The 18,121-nt window shown below is 41.4% G+C and overlaps 3 protein-coding genes across 4 annotated transcripts; 2 read left to right on the top strand and 1 right to left on the bottom strand.

Moving 5' to 3' along the window:
* Window positions 1-719: 719 nt before the first annotated feature.
* LOC311485455 (BTB/POZ domain-containing protein 1-like) lies at window positions 720-6,040 on the bottom strand. 2 transcript variants are annotated; one of them, XM_084540867.1, is made up of 8 exons: window positions 5,462-6,040; window positions 4,609-4,765; window positions 3,716-3,821; window positions 3,400-3,597; window positions 3,019-3,211; window positions 2,832-2,919; window positions 1,572-1,718; window positions 720-1,487 (listed from the first exon to the last, which is right to left on the bottom strand). In XM_084540867.1, exons 1-8 carry the CDS (start codon window positions 5,884-5,886, stop codon window positions 1,329-1,331), a joined length of 1,473 nt encoding a protein of 490 aa, XP_084396993.1. In that variant the 5' UTR covers window positions 5,887-6,040; the 3' UTR covers window positions 720-1,328. The 2 variants fall into 2 exon arrangements, with proteins under 2 accessions (XP_084396993.1, XP_084396994.1); XM_084540868.1 differs by having other exon boundaries at window positions 3,019-3,148.
* Window positions 6,041-6,660: 620 nt separating this feature from the next.
* Window positions 6,661-11,989, top strand: LOC311485605 (transmembrane 6 superfamily member 1-like). The gene is made up of 10 exons (XM_084541132.1): window positions 6,661-6,978; window positions 7,097-7,200; window positions 7,788-7,889; window positions 7,995-8,094; window positions 8,249-8,331; window positions 8,524-8,642; window positions 9,508-9,612; window positions 9,714-9,806; window positions 9,884-10,003; window positions 11,242-11,989. The coding sequence occupies exons 1-10, from the start codon at window positions 6,887-6,889 to the stop codon at window positions 11,428-11,430; spliced, it is 1,107 nt and encodes a 368-aa protein (XP_084397258.1). The 5' UTR covers window positions 6,661-6,886; the 3' UTR covers window positions 11,431-11,989.
* A 215-nt stretch (window positions 11,990-12,204) lies between these two features.
* On the top strand, window positions 12,205-18,104 carry zrsr2 (zinc finger (CCCH type), RNA-binding motif and serine/arginine rich 2). The gene is made up of 11 exons (XM_084541131.1): window positions 12,205-12,453; window positions 13,155-13,234; window positions 13,329-13,428; window positions 13,676-13,784; window positions 14,308-14,394; window positions 14,848-14,886; window positions 15,271-15,401; window positions 15,506-15,719; window positions 16,014-16,069; window positions 16,189-16,298; window positions 16,392-18,104. The coding sequence occupies exons 1-11, from the start codon at window positions 12,410-12,412 to the stop codon at window positions 17,333-17,335; spliced, it is 1,914 nt and encodes a 637-aa protein (XP_084397257.1). The 5' UTR covers window positions 12,205-12,409; the 3' UTR covers window positions 17,336-18,104.
* The last annotated feature ends 17 nt before the right edge of the window (window positions 18,105-18,121 follow it).

Below are 18,121 nucleotides of genomic sequence, written 5' to 3'. Positions count from 1 at the left end.
CCGATCAGGCATGACATTATGACCGCCTTCCTAATACTGTGTAGGTCTCCTTTGTGCCTCCAAAACAGTTGTGACTCATCAGAGAATGGACATGAGGGTGTCCTGTGGTGTCTGGCAAAAGCATGTTGTTAGTGGGGGGCCTTTGGGTCCTATGGGTTGAGGGGAGGGGCCTCTGTGGATCATCCCACAGATACTTGATCAGTTTGGGATCTGGTGAATTTGGAGGCCAGGTCAACACTTTGTGCTGTTCTTCATGTTTTTTTGAGTTGTTCCTAAACCGTGTTTGTGTGTGTGCCTGTGTCAGGCTGCATCCTGCTGGGGATGGCTGCTGTCATCAAGGAGTGTCATTGCTATGGGGTGGGGGTGCCTGGTCTGGTCTAGGTGGGTGGTACGTGTCTAAGTAACATGCACACGAATGAATGCCAGGTCCTAAAGTTTCCCAGCAGAACATTGTATTGTCACTAGATGGTCAATGTTATTTACTTCTCCTGTGTCAGTGGTTTTAATATTATGGTCGGTCCATTTCTCCATTTTTATCCTTTTGAGCAACCTCTTCCTACCAGTTTGCTGTCTGTTTTTATTGAGTATCTGGCATCACCTAGTGACAGAAAGAGGAATGATATAAGCTGCAGTCTAAATTCATCTGGCGTTTAACAATGGAAACAGTCTAATTTTGGTCTTACCCTATTTTACTGCTAAAAAAGCTATAAAAAATAAAACTCTTTTCCTTCATTTATTTCACCATAAAAAACTGTAACATTTATTCGTTTTACATTTTAATGGAGTGCTAAGCAAATGTGACGTCATAAATACAGCATGTACCACTGGTAAAGTTACACAATACACATGGAGCCTTAATATGTCGCAAAATCAAAGTACGTGATAACACAATGCACAATGAAAAATACACAAATACCGTGCTTTCCATAAATGCTTCGGCAAAAACCGAAACAGAATGAATTGGCATCATCGATCGACAGGCAGGATAAATCCCTGCACTGGCAGGCAGCTTAAGAGTAACACACAGACAGGATGTCAGTATTTAGATCATTTACAACTGAAGATACAGTTTATGCCTGAAAAAGCTTTTTTGTCTGACAGAGCTGTGATTTTCCTACAACTCCACATTTCTATTGTATAGGCAGAAAGTCACTTATAGCATATACACACACACACACACACACACACACACACACACACACACACACACACACTCTAACACACATTCATTATTCCAAAGGATTGTGAGGCACTACGTCCAACTCTAGCAGTCCAGTCTTCCCAGCAGTCTTGAGGTCTCCCTGCTTCAGTGTACCTGTATGACAAGTTTAGGTGTAGTAGATGATCTCCGGGATCTGCCCGTCCTCCACTGACGTACCATTGTTATTTCCAGGCGAGCTAAAAAACAAAAACGTCGTCTTGGCCCCAGTTGCCGATTCCTTGGTGACTTTCTTCAAGCCTTTAGTGCCGTAGTGTGAGTCTGGGCCCTGCGTTGCGACATTAAAAACACAGTAAATCCGAGTCCAACATTAATTCGATCGTGCAACTCAGAACATTTTCTTTAAACTGACCTTTAAGGTGGCACATGCAGTGTAGCTGACATTGGGTAGGATTTCCACAGGCTCTTTGAACATCACCCGGAACGTGGTCGCTGTGCCGTCACAGCTGAAGCCTGTGTCGTTCTGTCCCACTGTAATGCGTTTGTCGCTCTCTATGATCTGCGGAACAGAATATTGTCCTGAATGAGCATGAGTGCAAAGGAGAAAAAGTCTTCATAATTATAGCAAGCTTTGACTGTTAAAACAGAGCACTTGTCTGGTGGTGCATTTCTATCATTCTGTCCCTTAAATTATTTATTATCCATTACATATTCTTTTTAAAGTTGACTAAATTAAACTGGTGTTAATGGACTCAAATTGTAAGCAGTGAGTGCGAGATGTGCTGCATTTGAAACTATCCCCTCATTCAGTCCCTTCAGTTTTTTCTTCTGCATATCTGACAGGATAAAAACTAAAGTGGGGACGAGAAATGAAGGACGACAAGAGACGAAACTGAGATGTATAGAGTTGATGGCACGCAGCTAATCAAGAAACTGTGACCGAGTATTTGAGCCTGATATTGAAAAACAAATAAAAACAGCTATAAGCGGCTGAGTTTGGTGTTTGAAGGAAATAAAAGAGCAGCGACATTAAAACCATCTGCCTAATACTGGGTAAGTCTCCCTTGTGCCTCCTTTATGGGGATGGGTACTGTTGTGGGGACCCTGGTTAGCGACAGCGTTTAGGTGGGTGGTACGTGTCTATGATTTTACACAACAGTGTCTTTTCTCAAGGGGGTAAACTTTCACCTGAAGAGAAATTACACAACACCCAGGATGAGGGAATGTGGATTCCACAGAAAGCACGTCAAAGTTTGAGCTACTACAAACCTGTTTTCTAGTTTTAGATTTATTTGCTGCTTGTTTCAAGACTACAGTGTTTTGAGATGGTTGAGACTTTGCTCTGGCTGTCCCTAATATATAAAACGGCCAAGCTTTTCATATAATAATCACTCAGACCATAAAAATATTTAAAATCCTCCTCACTGGAGTAAAAATTGACACACTGACTTCATCTTTACTGTGCTGCTGTCTTACTATGCTACGTAAATAAATGATGGTTTGAGTTGAAGAAATATGTTTATGATCCTTTATTTTTATACTGGTCAGTACTAATATTAAAAAAATAAATAAATAAAATGATCCTACCAAAAAGACTCAATGACATCTCTCATCTCAAACCCTCTGATGATGCTACCAGTGTAAGAATATTTGCCTTAATGCCATACGTTACCTGTATGTTGACCTGATAGTCAGTGGGTCCATGTATTGAACCATACAAGCCAAAACCCACAATGCATATTCTCTTGTTTACATTGAATCTAAGGAGAGAAAAAAAAAGAAAGAAAGAAAATGAGAATAATAAACTGTAACTCAGACTGTTGAGCTTAGGAAGTGACCATCAGTTTATGTCATCTCACCTGATTCTGTCGCTGGTACCACTATACCCCCATCGACTCTCAACCTGCTGGAATCTATTAATGCTGCACTCCTCCCCCCTGAGGCAGCAGCGAGGCCTGTCAATGTAGTCGACCCGTGGTTTGGGGTTTACTGTAAAGTGTAAAAACAGATTTACCACCTCCCGATCGAACAATATTCCAGACTGGGCAGGCCCTGTTGCACAAGAAAGAATATCAAACTGGTTTCTGTGGTTTGAGTTGTATGGACACATCAGGAACACGATGAATATGCTTAGAAATGGCTGAAATGGTAAGAACAGTGTTGGATAACAACAACAAAAAAAAAAAAAAAAAGAACAGTTGCAGCAGCATGAATTGTTGTTTTTTTTGTGATACACTTACCTGCTGCAAACTCCTCAACAGTCATGAGCGGGAAGCGGATTAGCGGGAGTGCCTTCCCCAGAACCTTCTGTTTGTTCTCTGAGGTCGGGGGAAGCTGTTGTCTGTAACACTCGGCCTCGGCCCAGCGTACCACCGCCCCAAACAGACGGTTCTCCCTGATGCTGAGTGTGTCTCTTTCTAGCACTGCACATAACGTGTCTACACACACACACACACACACACACACACACACACACACACAAAACAAAATAAAAATCATTTCTCATTCAAACTAGCTGCAGAAAGGAAAATTATGGTGTTAAGGAAAATCACATACCGAGGTCAATATCTGTAAAGCCCTCTGCGTTTATTGCGTCTGCAGTACTTTTGTCTATGGTGTCCAAGCAGAGACTTGCAAGCTGAGGCTCATCGAATAACCTTGCCTGCAATAAAAGAAGCCATTTAAGTATCTTATGGTGGATTCTGATTATTTATCTTACATGCACCAAAGGAGGATTAATGCACTTTTAAAAAAGGATGCAAAAACAGCCTTTAATAGTTTAATACATCCCATAACACGTACTGCTGCATAAGTTAAACTGAAAACCCCTACATTTAACTCAAAATATACTTAAATTAAATAAAGTGTTAATCGAATGACATAAAGTAAAGACGTGCACACAGCCAATAATTAAAAGGCTTATTGGGAAGTGTCTTTTATTTTCTCTGGCTTGATTTAGGTGCTCTTTGTGTTGCTCTGATGGACAAGGAAAAAAAAAGAAGAAGAAGTGTTTGAGGTTTATTTTGTGCCAGAAGGTAAAGCAGCCAACAGCAGAACAAAATGCCGAACCCAAACAAATGGCATCATAAACCAAAAATAGAACAGCTAATGTTATAAAAATCCAACCATCGATGGCTGGGAGACGGTCGACTCGGAGGCAAATAAAGAAAAATGGATTCATCCTCCAGCGAGAGGGCAGCTGTCAGAACATCCTGCAGATGGAAAGAGCAACGCTAAACTGGCATTACCTTACTTCATATGTACTAGCCCAGACAATATGATTAAGAATCAGACCATGCTTCTGTTCCTACTGTTTTGCAAAGACATTTGGCCTGGAAGAAAGCAGACCTAGTGAATCTGGCCATGGTACTGTCAGTGAAAATTAATTTTGTGACATTTAACAGACACTGTTTAGCGTCAGCTACGTTCTGCACAGTTGAGACGTTAACCTGAGTGAGGAGCATGAAAGCGTTGTCGGCTCTGAGGTGTTTGGTGAGGAACTCGACACAGTGACTTTCCAAAGCCGGGACGGCGTACTTCTTGGCTGTGTACAGAGTCGTCATCACAGTCTCCGGACCGATGTGGACCTCGTCAGAATACAGGAACCTGCAGAGAGGAAACAAGCAACGGAACAATGGCCAGGCATTAATGTTGTTATCTACAGTAAATATGTATATTGTGAAGAGTTTAGCCAGAGGTGGTTGTGATTCATTCTTTCATCACCGACAACATTTTAGCTCCCTTTGTTTTTTAGTTTGCGATGCTTTGTGTCACAAATTGTCCAAAACGTAAAGACAATCAGCTTTGCCAGGTTATGGGATTCATAATTTGCTTAAAATATCAGACAGTTGATGATTATTTTCCTTAAGGAGGAAGTGATTTGGAGCATTTGAAGATAAGATAAGATAAGACAGGACTTTATTCATCCCCGTGGGGAAATTAGGGACTTCCCCTTAGGGACTTGAATTAGAACTTAATGGTATTGTGTTGTTCCTATTATTCTGACAACCCCATTAAAGTGAGGCTAAATAACAGAAATACTTTGGTGTTTAATTCAATCCACTTTTAAACAGCACCACAAACTATATCCTCCAAAATGGTTATACAGAAGGGCAGGACTGTTTTATTAGCATGCATTTGTTTACACTAGTGTACCTAATGTTTTGTCAGGTATGTGTCTGATTATTTGGTATCTGAAAGTCTAGATGTAGCCACTGTCCTGATGCTGAGGGTTGGTGGAGGTTCAGCTCCTTAAACAGCTGTGTTTGGATTTAGTCAGAGCACGGGGACACGCTGTCCTACCTGAGCAGGGCGAGGAAGGCAGCCGGTTCCACATCTGGCAGCTCTATTTCAGTCGAGGTCGTGGCCATGCCTCCGTTGAACATAGCATCAAAGACGGCACTTCCAGCGGCCAGGACGAATTTGTGGGCCGGTATCCTCTGGGCCTGTCTGCCTTTCCCCACTATGAACCTGACGTCGCTAAGCAACTCGTTGTTGAAGAGGAAGGCGAAACGCTCCTTCAGGGAGCTCTTCGTCGCCTGCCAGTTGTACATGGGCTCCCGGTGAAGGCCGAGGACAGGCGGAGAGGCGGACGGGGCAGAACCGGACGCTGGAACGTTGGCGAGCGCTGCTGCGGCTCCACACTGAGCCGAGTTGGACGGTGCTTCCTGACCGTCATGGTTTGACGCCAACCCGCCGCCGCCGCCGCCGCCATTCCCGGTCGCCATAACCGCAGACACTTCAGTCTTGTTTACTCTACCTCTACGACCCGTCAATGACACAAAGACATGCACCTCTGTTGTTGTTTATTTACGTCGTATCCATCGCTGCGGACGCCATCACTAAGGTTTAGCCATCCACTAGCTAGCTTCGCTTGCGTTTCCCCGGAAATGACGTGACGCACTTCCGTCAAAACACGTTTTTTTTTTTTACCTCTTTAAACTTTATTGTTCAAAACAACAAATACAAACACGCAGAATAAAAAACAGTATTAAATTAAAAAAAAAAAATAATATATATATATATATATACCACAATTATTATTATTATTATTATTATTATTTTAATAAAACAAAAAAAACATATTTAAATGACTTTCACCCATTTATTCACACATTATAAACAAGTACGTTATAATTATAAATGCATCTTACTTATATAAACGTGAAATCATGACACCTGAATTTATTCCTGTAATTAATTGCTATGTATCGTATTTGCCTGTGCTGCTTGAAAACGATTATCCTTCCCTCTGCTTGAAATCCTCCACTTGACCGCTGGTTGTCAGTGTTTACACTTTGACTACAGCAGCATAAACAAACCTGCACAGCCTATTTACAGATGATAAACAAAACAGCTAATTATAAATCAGCCAAGCCTTTTAATCCCGCCTGCCTGTTGGGTAAAGCAGTGACATAACATCATCATACCCCACAGTGTGTATGAACAGCTCGCTCTGTGCATGTGTGTGTTTGTGCAGAGAGACAGATAGAGAGGGTGAGTTGACGGGAGAGAGAGAGAGAGAGAGAGAGAGCGAGAGAGAGAGACCAGACGGGCAAGACAGAGCATGCAAGACCCGATTTGCAAGTTTGCAGCATGTTCAGTTACTTTCTCAGACACATTGTTACCTCCCAAACATTTTCTTGACTGAAAATGACCATTTTTGCGGCAGGTATATTTTAAACAATCAATTCTCTCTCAAGATAAATCGCTCAAACCCGGTCCGCAATGAGCGCGTCTGCAGGGACAGGAGTGTTTGTGCTCTCCTTGACGTCCATCCCCATCTGCTATTTATTCAATTCCCTCGTATACAGCAACAGGTGAGTAAATATTTTGGTTGCATCTTTTAATAAACACGGAGAACTGTTGAGCGAGTGAGCATCATTTGAAAACTAATAGAATTAATAAGATGTGTATTTTTGTTCACTCTGCATTTAGTGTTGAAGCTTTCTTCTTCGCTGGCTGCACAACAGTCCTCATCCTGGCCATTTCAGCTCGGTTTATGCTCAAGAGGAAGGTTCCAGTAGATCCTCTTTTCTACGGTATGAATCCTCAAGTGCACGTTTCCTGTTGTGATCAAACCCAAGAGAGAAAACTATGAACTAAGAGCTGTAAAGTTTTTAACAAAGTTCTTAATAAAAATAGAGATATCTGGAGGTTACTGTGCACAAATTTGCCAAAACAATAGGTGCACTAGTGAAAAAGAGTGCATATTAATGTCCTGCATTAAATATTAGCTTCATTTGGTATTCAGCATTCATTTATTACAACTGAGAGTTGCTGATTGGGGGTTAGTGCAGGACTTTTAAGTTAAATGCTTTTCGTTAGTGTGCCTAATAAGCTGGCAAGTTAGAATAAGAAGTTTAATAATAATAATAATAATAATAATGAGCTTTATTGTCATTGTCTGGAGAAAAACAACAAAATCCAGTAAGTACGCGTATGTATCTGGTTTTGTACGGATATATAAAAAGTATAATTTGCCATTAAGTATTATGTACACTGTCTTCCTCCACTAAATCTTATCTTCATGACTGTTGATTTTATTTTGAAACAGTATACACAACAAGTAATGTTTGCATGGCTCCTCAGTAAAACTACGTTACATTAAATGTGTGCACCTGTCCAGTGTATGCAGTGTATGCATTCCTCAGCGTGATGAATCTGATCATCGGGCTGGAGCAAGACAACATCATAGATGGATTTGTGACGTTTTACATCAAAGAGGCAAGTCTTGTGCTTCGTGTTCAGTTTGTGCATGACCTTTCTTTTCATCTTTTTCTGTTTTGCCCTCCCACTTACTTTTATTGACACATTTACCCCGTGTTTCAGGCAGATAAACACATTAATACAGCACACGGGCACATGATCTCCTATTGGGATGGCTGTGTGCACTATCTCATGTATCTGCTCATGATTGCTGCAATTACTTGGGGGTAAGAGCCACGAGTACACAACACACTATCTATCTATCTATCTATCTATCTATCTATCTATCTGTCTATCTATCTATCTATCTATCGTCTTTTTGTCTTTGGAAGTATAATATGTTCGTCTGGCTGTGACAGTAATAGTGTTACGTGTGCACAGGGACAGTTACCGAGCAATTGGACTCTACTGGGTGGGATCTTTTCTCATGCGTTCCATAGTCTACATTCTTGGAAATGCTGTGGGTAAGTACACTAAAAATAATGGGATGCCGTTAGATGGTGTGCATCAGCCCGTGTCACCCCCCCTAAAAACACTTGGTTCCATTAAGAGCTTTTTTTGTTTACAGTGGAAGTGAGTTCACACGCGGCCGCTTTCGCCGTATAGCCCCGTTTGTTTCCCACAGCTACGTAACATTTCGTTCTGCCTTTTACCAGGAAAATATGGGACTCAAGCTGGTCCTCTCTTCGTCCTCCACGTGCTGTACATCGCAGTGTCTGTGTGGGCTTGCTTCCGCGTCTTCAGTCAACCCTTCACACGGGACGTTCAGCCAACAGTAAGAAGCTGGAGTCGTCAGTGTCAAAGCTGACTGCTGTTGGGATGAGTCAAGATAATTCTAAAATAATGCTGACATGATTTGATAATTCGAGCCTCACAGAGGTGGCAAAAGGTCACAAAAGTTTTCATTTTCTGTAAGAAAAAGTACGGATGCTTGTGTAAAATAATACTCTGGTAAAAGTAAAAGTACTGATTCAGCTCCTTTACTTAGGTAAAAGTAAGAAAGTACAGGCTCTGAAATGTGCTTAAGTAAAAGTAAAAATGATTTTGCCATTAATGAAACAATTCATCTGCTGATAATTTTGCAAAATGAAAAAGATTCTAGCAGAATAATCTAGACTGAACTGACCAGAGGTCCTGCATGAGCATCTGGGTAATTTTTAATAATAAATTAAGGGTTAATGGGTTGTTTTTAAACCGAGAGCTAGCTAGCGTTAGCTATAAATGATGTGTTCCCATAGCATTGACTCACTTTCCATTAGGTATTAGGTACACTGTCCTCCACTAAATCTTATTTTCATGACTGTTCATTTTATTTTGAACCAGCGTAGGAAAGGCGGTAATTCATATGACCATTTTGGAGGATGTCGTTTTATCTTTTCTTATCTTATAAGCCATAACCTAAATACCATAACTTTCATGAAGCTTAGATTTATTCATTCATTCATTCATTTTCTATACCCACTAAGTCCTGTTAAGGGTCGCGGGGGTCTGCTGGAGCCTATCCCAGCTGCTTAGATTTAATGCAGGACTATTATATTACAATGCATTTGTTTTCACTAGTGTACCTAATGAACTCCATGTGCACAAAAACAATGGGGTGACACATGCGTCGGCTCAAAATGTTATTGTTGCTTTGTCAGAACACTCAGGATGATCAGAGGACAGGTTTGCTCCACAGACGTCTGGACCTGCTGTTCATCATCTACCTCTTCCCAGCACTGGCTTTCTGTGTCTTCAGAGGCCTGGTAAGAAACCCTAAGATGATCATCTGTCTGGTGCGCACACAGTGGTGGAAACATTTCTTAATGTAGAGGGCCTCTCTGTTTCAAACCGTTTTGTGTTTGAGGTTGTTCTGGACTGTTCCAGCAAATGGTGTAAAGACTACACGCAGCAGTATGAGCCTTACCTGAAGGACCCTTCAGCTTATCCTAAAGTGCAGGTAACTCTGTGACGTTAAACCCGCTGAGGTTTTCTTCCTAACACTTTCTTTCTAAACACTGTTTCCATGTCGTGCAGATGCTTGTGAGCATGCTGTACTCTGGACCATATTACGTCATCACTCTCTATGGGCTCTTGGTACCAGGATGTGAGTGGATGCCAGACCTGACTCTTGTACACTCTGGAGCACTGGCGCAGGTACGTGCTTGCTAGGCATTCCTCTCTAGGGTGTTTATTGCTCAACATCCTGCACATCCAAACAGGCTTAATAAATAAACACACCACTGTGGGCGTCACCTTTGGGTTGTATGAGACAGCTTCTGTGGATGTTAAAAATTTCTTCTGGATATTGTTTGTTTTCATCATGGCTCCAAGTACATTAGCTAATGTTAAGTGAGAGTGAGCATCTAGCTTCTTCTCTGAAATGGTTACTCTTGGTTTACTCTTCAGTTCATGGTTTACTCCTCAGTGCTGCCAAACCTAAGTGGCTCCACAAGAGCACATCTAGTGTGAAACAACAGAAAATGCATGATTTATTTACACCTGAAGACAGAAGCGGCATGTGCAGCCAGTTCTCTGTTCGCATCTCCGCCATACAAAGCGGCTGTTGTGTTTGAACTGCAAGCTGGCGCGTCACTCATCGGCGGGAAAAGGGCAGGAGCTGACTTCAGACCAGGAGGAATGGTGCTATTGATGGTATTCACTTATAAGTCAGCTGTTCGGCCCGCCTATAAATAGGAGGGCTGATACTCCGGCAGCTTTTGTTGCTATGAAACATGCCATGTGTCTTTTTTCAGCGACTTTCTTTGAAAAGGTGACTGGCAGGAGTCTGTTAGATGAGTGGCGATGCCAGGATTAGTCCAAGGTTTATGTGTCGTCAGTGCATTAAAGGAACAAGTCACTCTAAAACGGTTTTTAATCTGACTTCATTTAGGTGCTGCCTCTTTGTCTGTCTGTATTAACTTTTATAAAATACAATAACACAGAGAGAAGTCTGTATAAGAGACGTATAAACTCCTCAAAGCGTGTCCTAAGACCTACATCACACGGTACATTTTAAATAAGGGAAACAATAATTCTTAAGTAAATATTTTACTGACATGGACTCAAACGAAAAAAAAAAAAAAAAACACTTTGAAAACAAGCAAACTAAAAAGTATATATTGCACTAATCATCATAATGTGATGATATTTTAGGGTACATCTTCAAAAAAATATAGCAAACTCCAGTAAGACTATATTCAAAATTCATAATACAATACTCTAAAATAAATACCTGACGATTGTCCCTGATGAAAGTGAACAGCATTGCTGTCAAAAATATGTGAAATCTTTATGAGGAATTGATATAAGAAGACATTAATCCTGTTAGTGTGAATATACTGTGAAGCTTATAATCATCACTGTAATTTTCCTCTCTGTGCTTCAATTTGCAGGCCCAGTTCTCTCATATTGGTGCATCTCTTCACACACGAACGCCTTTCTCCTACAGAGTGCCTGCTGACAGCCAGCCTGTCTTCTTGCTGCTCAATGTCCTGTACACGCTGGTGCCTCAGGCTCTGTGCTACCGCTGCTGCACCCAGCCGGCCTTCTTCCTCAGGCCAATGAGAGAGAAGAAAAATTAAAGACATGAAGGGTTGGGGGGAGAGCGTGCAACAGTTGTCAAGGATGCCTGAAATACTGGCAAAAGTGTGTGACAAAAAAATGGCCGTGTCTAAAGCAAGATCAGGCACATTATGGCACACGCAGAGTCACGGTGACAATAATAGTGCTTTAGATTTTATAGCACATTATATTTTTGGTATGTTTTTTTTTTCTTTGGTTATAAAAACAGTTTTCTTGTTGACACTGAGGTTTGTATGCAGGGCCTATTTGGCAATAAGTTTGTAAATAAAGACAGCAAACAAAATTGGTCTGTTATTGTCATATCTAGAATTACTTGTAACATTTAAAAGTTATAACCAGACAGAAACAATGTGAGAAAGGTTTTAAAGTCCTGTCCTAGATATTTTTAATTTAATTTTATTATTAAAGATATTATTATTATTTTGTTTCACACTCAAAATACTTTTAGTTATTGGTAGCACATTGATACTGTTATTGTTACCATCACAATTGAAACCATCACAATTGAAAAATTAATTAAAATTAAAAATTAAATTATCATGGGTTAATGGGTTTTGTATTTACTGCAATTATAATGTATTTTTCATTGTACATTGTACTATATTTAGTTAGTAAAAATGTAGACGGGTGTATGTAAAGTTGTAAATTAAAGATGAAAAAAAAGGAAGCAATGTGCCCCAGTGTTTTTATTTTAAACCGGAAGTAAAAACTGCCAAAACTCCCAGAAGAAGAAGAACCCGGAAGTGCTTTACTCAATTTCTTCCTGTCAAGAGCAAAACAAATCCGCATGTAGCTAATTTGCAACAGACAGACATTGTTTAGTCATATGTGCCTGGACAAACAGACTCGGTCTTGGAAATAACAGTAGTCATAATTGTCAGACAATTTGGTCTGACGTCTTAACTAAATGCTAGCTATAATTAATAATTTGGCGTGCTAACGTTAGCTGAAGAAGCTAACTAGCTAACTAGTGCGATTATGGCTGCAGCCAATACTGCACTGATTTCTACTCCTGTAGTAAGGTCGGTTTCTCTTTTTTAGATCTTTTTGAAATAATTACATGACTAAAAACTATATATTTCAAGATAAATTGTCAATAGTTTCATATGGAAGCGACTACGGCGTTGAAAACATAAATGCTGTGATGTTATATGTTAGCTAACGTTGGCTACGGTTTAACTCGTAACTATAGCTACCGTTAATATTTACATGTTGGATGCTGTATTTTGAGACGTTATTGCTGTGTTTACTTATGTTGCATTATTCTCAGAATAAAAACTCAGGAGTTGAATGTTGTTGAGTGTCATAGTAGACACTGTGACTTGTTATTAACTAGAAACACACAGGTTGAACTTTAATAAAGATTAACTCCAAACCAGAACAAGATATCTGGACTTGTTTGAGGTTTCTTGAAGTCAAACTGGTGAGGAGTTTCAAAACATCATCAAACAAGTCCAGTTACCTTTGTTTTAGGTATACCATGATTTGGAAGACTGAGGATCTAAACAGATTGATCACAATGTAGCTCCACATAATTCTCTTACCCATGTGTTTGACAGGTTAAAATGTTTGCTGTGAAAACTCCTCTGTTCAACTTCAGTTTTACTACAAAATGTTAACCGTGCTAGTGTTTGTCCCTTTATAGTAACTGTATAACCCTGAGGAGCTCATGCCTTTTCTACTCCTCTGTTGTGATTATTCTTTCAAATGTTTTTCACTTCAGTCAGAAGCAACGCAAGGCTGCTCTGAGGAAAGAGAGAAGAAAACGGAAACGGAAAGCTCTCGCCCAAGCCAGAGAATGTGGTACGAAGACAGCTGTTTTGTTGGTGAATGTAATAACGGTTAATGTACTATTGCAGCTGCACTGTTAACAAGATTATTAACACCACTGTTACAGACTCAAGAAATGGAGAGATCTATCCTCCTGGAACAGAAGAGGAAATAAATGATGAAGACGTTGAAGATAATGAAATAGATAATGTTGCAGAGGAGGAAAGGTAATGAAGCTGCATGTTCACTGATTGATAGGGCTGGATATCGCTACTTATTTCCTGAATTTGATTTGATACTGGTTCGCAAGGTGGGCTGGATCTCCCTCATAGATAGATAGGCTAATTTCTTACAAGAGGGTGTCAAGACTCGATATTGGATCTTTCAAATTAAGTTTTGAACCCAGCCCTGAGGATTGATAGCACCGAAATCCTAACTTCATAAGTATTGATTGTGTTTCATTTGTTATTTCAGACTGCGGCGACATGAAGAGTGGCTGGAGAGAGAGAGGCTTGCCCAGGAGGAATTCAGGCTGCGGTACGAAAGGGAGGAAGCTGCCAGGAAAAGAAAAGAGGAAGAGGAGGTAATCTACATTCTGTATGCTTCACTGCCGCCGATGACATCCCATTAATTACCAAAACTAACGGAGAACTGATATGGTTTATTCCTTTGAGCAGTAGACCCCCGTTATATTAGTGCACTATGTCTTTACAATGAACACGAGCACTGCAGTTTGTTCTGACATGATACCTCATACATCATCCGCTGCTGTAAATACTGACTAGACCACCACCACTAAGTGTGTGTTAATCTGCAGCTGATGTTTCTAAAAATTACACTGCACTCAAGTAATTTATTGAGTCGTTTTTTTTTTTAAAGTTAACCTGTACAAAAGCTGTCTTAACTTAATCAAAATAGATTATTTTATGGTGACTGTTTCACTGCTTATTTTGCCTGCTGATATACAGTTTACAGTTACAGATGATATAACACATATTAGGTGGTAACATTATCAGAGCATCAGAACACCTGAGCCGCTTTGTCTAGTAATTTGTGACAATTGAAATGTTAATATTAACTGGATATATGTCTTCCTGTGTCCACAGCGGAGGATAAAAGAGGAATGGGAGGCCCAGCAGAAGAAAGAAAATGAAGAAAAAGAGCAGAAGCAGCAAGAGAAGCGAGACAGAGAGGTGAAACGGGCTCCAGGATGAGAGAGATCAAAAAGAATAATATCCTCTTCTATTTAATCAGTGTGTTTAAAGTGTCCGTCCAAAAGGGATTATCACACAGTGAAATAAATCCCACCGGCTGAATGTTTCTTTAGCAAAATGTGTTTATCCTTTGCACGTGGTTCTTTTTAATCTTTTCCTTGACTAAGTGGCACAAGCAACCATCCTATTCCTTAACTGAGATACACTCAAAAGAGAAAAGCCTCTAACAGCACCATCAGCTCTTACAACAAGGATGTATCTTTTACTTTGTTGTGTGACTACAGTGAAATGGCTGCGGATGCCTGTCAATTTTCCAGTTATTTGTGTGCCTAATTGTCCCCGTGAATGTGGTCTTAACCCACAAAGACAGATATGCTGCAGTCTGTTGACGTCTTCTCATTTTCACCAGCCGTGTCTTTGCACCATTTGTAGGAGGCCGTTCAGAAAATGTTGGACGAAGCTGAAAATCAGGTATTGACACACGCGACAGTCATTTCAAGGAATAGGAGTTCAAATCCATATGTTACGCTATGATTCTTAAGTTGCACACATCCCCTGACTCTTTAGTTGTTTCAGTCTGGTTAGATATTTGTATTGCCTGTATTTTTTCCACGGCTGTGCATTAATCATATGTAACCAGTGTATTTTAACAGTTCCTTTTACTCTTATCAAGACTGAGCAATTTCGACTGCTTCATTGGAACATTGTCACTTCTCAGGATCATTAAACTTTTGAACTGGTTGTAGAATAAATGCTCAGATGTACAGGAAATATGCCATTAGACGAAAACTTCTCATTCTAGTTCAGTGCCATTAAAGTGTGTACTGTATATTTTGTTTGTGTCTTTGCTTCCAGTTGGAAAATGGAGGACCCTGGATGAACCCTGAGGCTCCCGTGACAGTGACGGGGGACAACTTTGGAACAGAGCGCGACGTAGCAAACTGCCCATTCTTTCTGAAGACGGGAGCGTGTCGATTTGGAGATCGGTACAGATGGGATCTCTTCATAAACCTGCTATTTGAGCTGTGATGGATTGGATGCACAGCCACATTAAATAGACCTTTACTTTTTTTTTTTTTACGTTCTCCAGGTGTTCTCGGAAGCACGTTTATCCCACAACCAGCCCGACTCTGATGATCCGTGGTATGTTTAGAATATTCGGCATGGAGCAGTCGCGGCGCGATGATTACGACGTCGACGCTTGTTTGGAGCACAGCGAGGAGGAGCTGCACGAGTCCTTCCTCGAGTTCTACCACGATGTTCTCCCGGAGTTCAAGAGTGTCGGCAAGGTGCTGCAGTTCAAGGTGAGAGGAGATCGAGGGATGTGATTTCTGTCTGTCATATGTCTTTGCATTTACAGGAAGCACGGTTTCCTTAATCAGAATGGAAAATAATGGAAAACTCAGTCATGTATGTTTCTAATCAATGCTCATATGAGTGACAGCGACTTTTGGTGTTAGCAGTGTGCAGCGACCATTTACCTTTTGCCGCTAAATTATCTAATGAGCCTGAAACATGACCCCAAACCAGCACTATTCAGATTTATGATTGAATAATCCTTATAAATACATACTTCATTGATATCTTTCCTCTTTCAGGTCTGTTGCAACCACGAACCACACCTGAGAGGAAATGTTTACATCCAGTTTGACACGTAAGCCATGTCCTACAACCACACCATGACCGTTTTTTCAAATAAGTAAAGACTTTTCACTTGAACACTTCTTTTGGACAAATCTCCTCATTCGTTGCTCTCTTATCTCTATTGTCCAGAGAGGAACAGTGCAAAGAGGCCTTCATCAAGTTCAATGGGAGGTGGTATGCGGGCCGGCAGCTTCACTGTGAGATATGTCCTGTTACACGGTGGAAGAATGCCATATGTGGTGAGTCTTTTTATTCCCAGCTGTGATCAGAGGGGCATGATTCAGTTTAATGTATTTACAGTCTCGCTTGTGTTTGTTTTTTTTTCTTCGCAGGATTGTTTGACAGACAGAAATGCCCTAAAGGGAAGAACTGCAATTTCCTGCATGTATTTCGAAACCCCGGGAATGAATTCTGGGAGGCTGACAGGGACCTGCACATGTCCCCTGACCGCAGCGTCACAGGGAGTCGCAGAGAGGGGTCTCGTTCGGAGCGGTTCGGAGACCGGTCGTGGAGGCAGCGTCGCTACAGCAGAAGCCCAGTGAGGTCGGAAAGATCTCACAGCAGACGAGAGGGCGACAGGCGGAGGAGCAGGAGCAGAGAGAGGAGGGCCTCCCAACAGTGTAGAGAGGAAACGTGGTCGTCCAGATCGAGACACAGTGACAGGAGGAAAGATAGACATCTGAGGAGAAGCAGAGACCGGTCGAGGAGCAGGAGCAGAGACCGGTCGAGGAGCAGGAGCAGAGACCGGTCGAGGAGCAGAAGCAAAGAAAGACATCAAGGCAGGCTTAGAAACGGGAGCAGAGATCAAGACCGGGGGCCTAAGCATAGGGATAGAAGTGAAGAGAGAGACAATCGAGACAAAGACACTCGGAGAGAAATGGGAGAAAGGTCAAGAAGCACAAGCAGAGAGAGGGAAAGAAACAAACGAAGTAGAGAAAAGAGCCCAGAGAAACCAGACACAAGTAAGAAAACGCCTAGTGACAACGCCGGCGCACAACACCGCCACAAACACTCGAAGAAGAGCAAGAAGAAGAGCAAGAAGAAGAAGAAGAAGAAGAATAGACATTTGGCTGAAGGGACACCTTCATCTGTAGAGTCAGAAAAGGAGAAAGAGTCTGAGGAGGAGACGGTTGATGACCATTCTGCACCGAGTCCCAGTGGAGAGACGAATGAAACGGAGGCAACTCAGAAAAACTGTGACTTAGACGAGAGTGTTGACGCAGAGAATAACTTAAGTTCAGAGGTGAGAGGTGAACAGATGTCTCAAGCGAGCTGAGTGTTGATGGGTTCACAGTCACTCCCTCATGCATTACTTTTGAGTTGTTGGTTTTCAAACGCGTAGAATTAGATGCATTGTGGGACTTTTTTTGCACAAAGTAGCCAACATGCCATGGACAGTATTTTTTTTTTTCCATTGCATGTCTCAATAATTGAATGTTTGAGATTAGAGCTATACACCGATCAGGCATAACATTATGACCACCTTTCTAATATTGCGTAGGTTTCCCTTGTGCCTCCAAAACAGTAGTGACTCATTAGAGAATGGACATGGTTTTGTCTGGCAACAGAATGTTATTAGTGGGGTCCTTTGGGTCCTATGTGTTGAGGGGAGGGGCCTCTGTGGATCAACTCACAGATACTTAATCAGTTTGGGATCTAGTGAATTTGGAGGCCAGGTCAACACCTTGTGCTGTTCTTCATGTTTTTTTGAGTTGCTCCTAATGCGTGCTTGTGTGTGTGCCTGTGTCAGGCTGCATCCTGCCGGGGATGGCTGCTGCCGTCAAGGAGTGTCATTGCTATGGGGTAGGGGTACCTAGTCTGGTCTGGGTGGGAGCTACATGTCTGAGTAACACCCATACGAATGCCAGGTCCAAAGGTTTCCCAGCATATCTTGAGTAAATGCAGTATATTGCAGTGGAAGGAGTGATATCACACACAGCCCACATTAGAACTCATCACCGTCCTTAAATACATGTGAATATTTTGCTTTTTGAAAATTGTTTATATTGCTGTAATTGAAGGTGGAATCACTGGAGCTGCTCCACTTCAGTTCTTGATGCTG

Source organism: Chelon labrosus (genome assembly GCF_963514085.1).
Source record: "Chelon labrosus genome assembly, chromosome: 3".
NCBI lineage: Eukaryota > Metazoa > Chordata > Actinopteri > Mugiliformes > Mugilidae > Chelon > Chelon labrosus.
The sequence above is the reverse complement of the archived record's forward strand: the minus strand, read 5'-3'. Positions and strand labels throughout refer to the sequence as shown.

Coding starts and splice junctions, on each gene's coding strand:
- LOC311485455 (XM_084540867.1), bottom strand. CDS start 5,886: ATGGCGACCGGGAATGGCGGCGGCGGCGGCGGCGGGTTGGCGTCAAAC. Junction 4,766..5,461: donor GCCTTCCTCGCCCTGCTCAG/GTAGGACAGCGT, acceptor TCCTCTCTGCAG/GTTCCTGTATTCTGACGAGG. Junction 1,488..1,571: donor CTGCATGTGCCACCTTAAAG/GTCAGTTTAAAG, acceptor GTCGCAACGCAG/GGCCCAGACTCACACTACGG.
- LOC311485605 (XM_084541132.1), top strand. CDS start 6,887: ATGAGCGCGTCTGCAGGGACAGGAGTGTTTGTGCTCTCCTTGACGTCC. Junction 6,979..7,096: donor TCCCTCGTATACAGCAACAG/GTGAGTAAATAT, acceptor CTCTGCATTTAG/TGTTGAAGCTTTCTTCTTCG. Junction 9,613..9,713: donor TCTGTGTCTTCAGAGGCCTG/GTAAGAAACCCT, acceptor TTTGTGTTTGAG/GTTGTTCTGGACTGTTCCAG.
- zrsr2 (XM_084541131.1), top strand. CDS start 12,410: ATGGCTGCAGCCAATACTGCACTGATTTCTACTCCTGTAGTAAG. Junction 14,887..15,270: donor TGGACGAAGCTGAAAATCAG/GTATTGACACAC, acceptor CTTTGCTTCCAG/TTGGAAAATGGAGGACCCTG. Junction 15,402..15,505: donor GCGTGTCGATTTGGAGATCG/GTACAGATGGGA, acceptor TACGTTCTCCAG/GTGTTCTCGGAAGCACGTTT.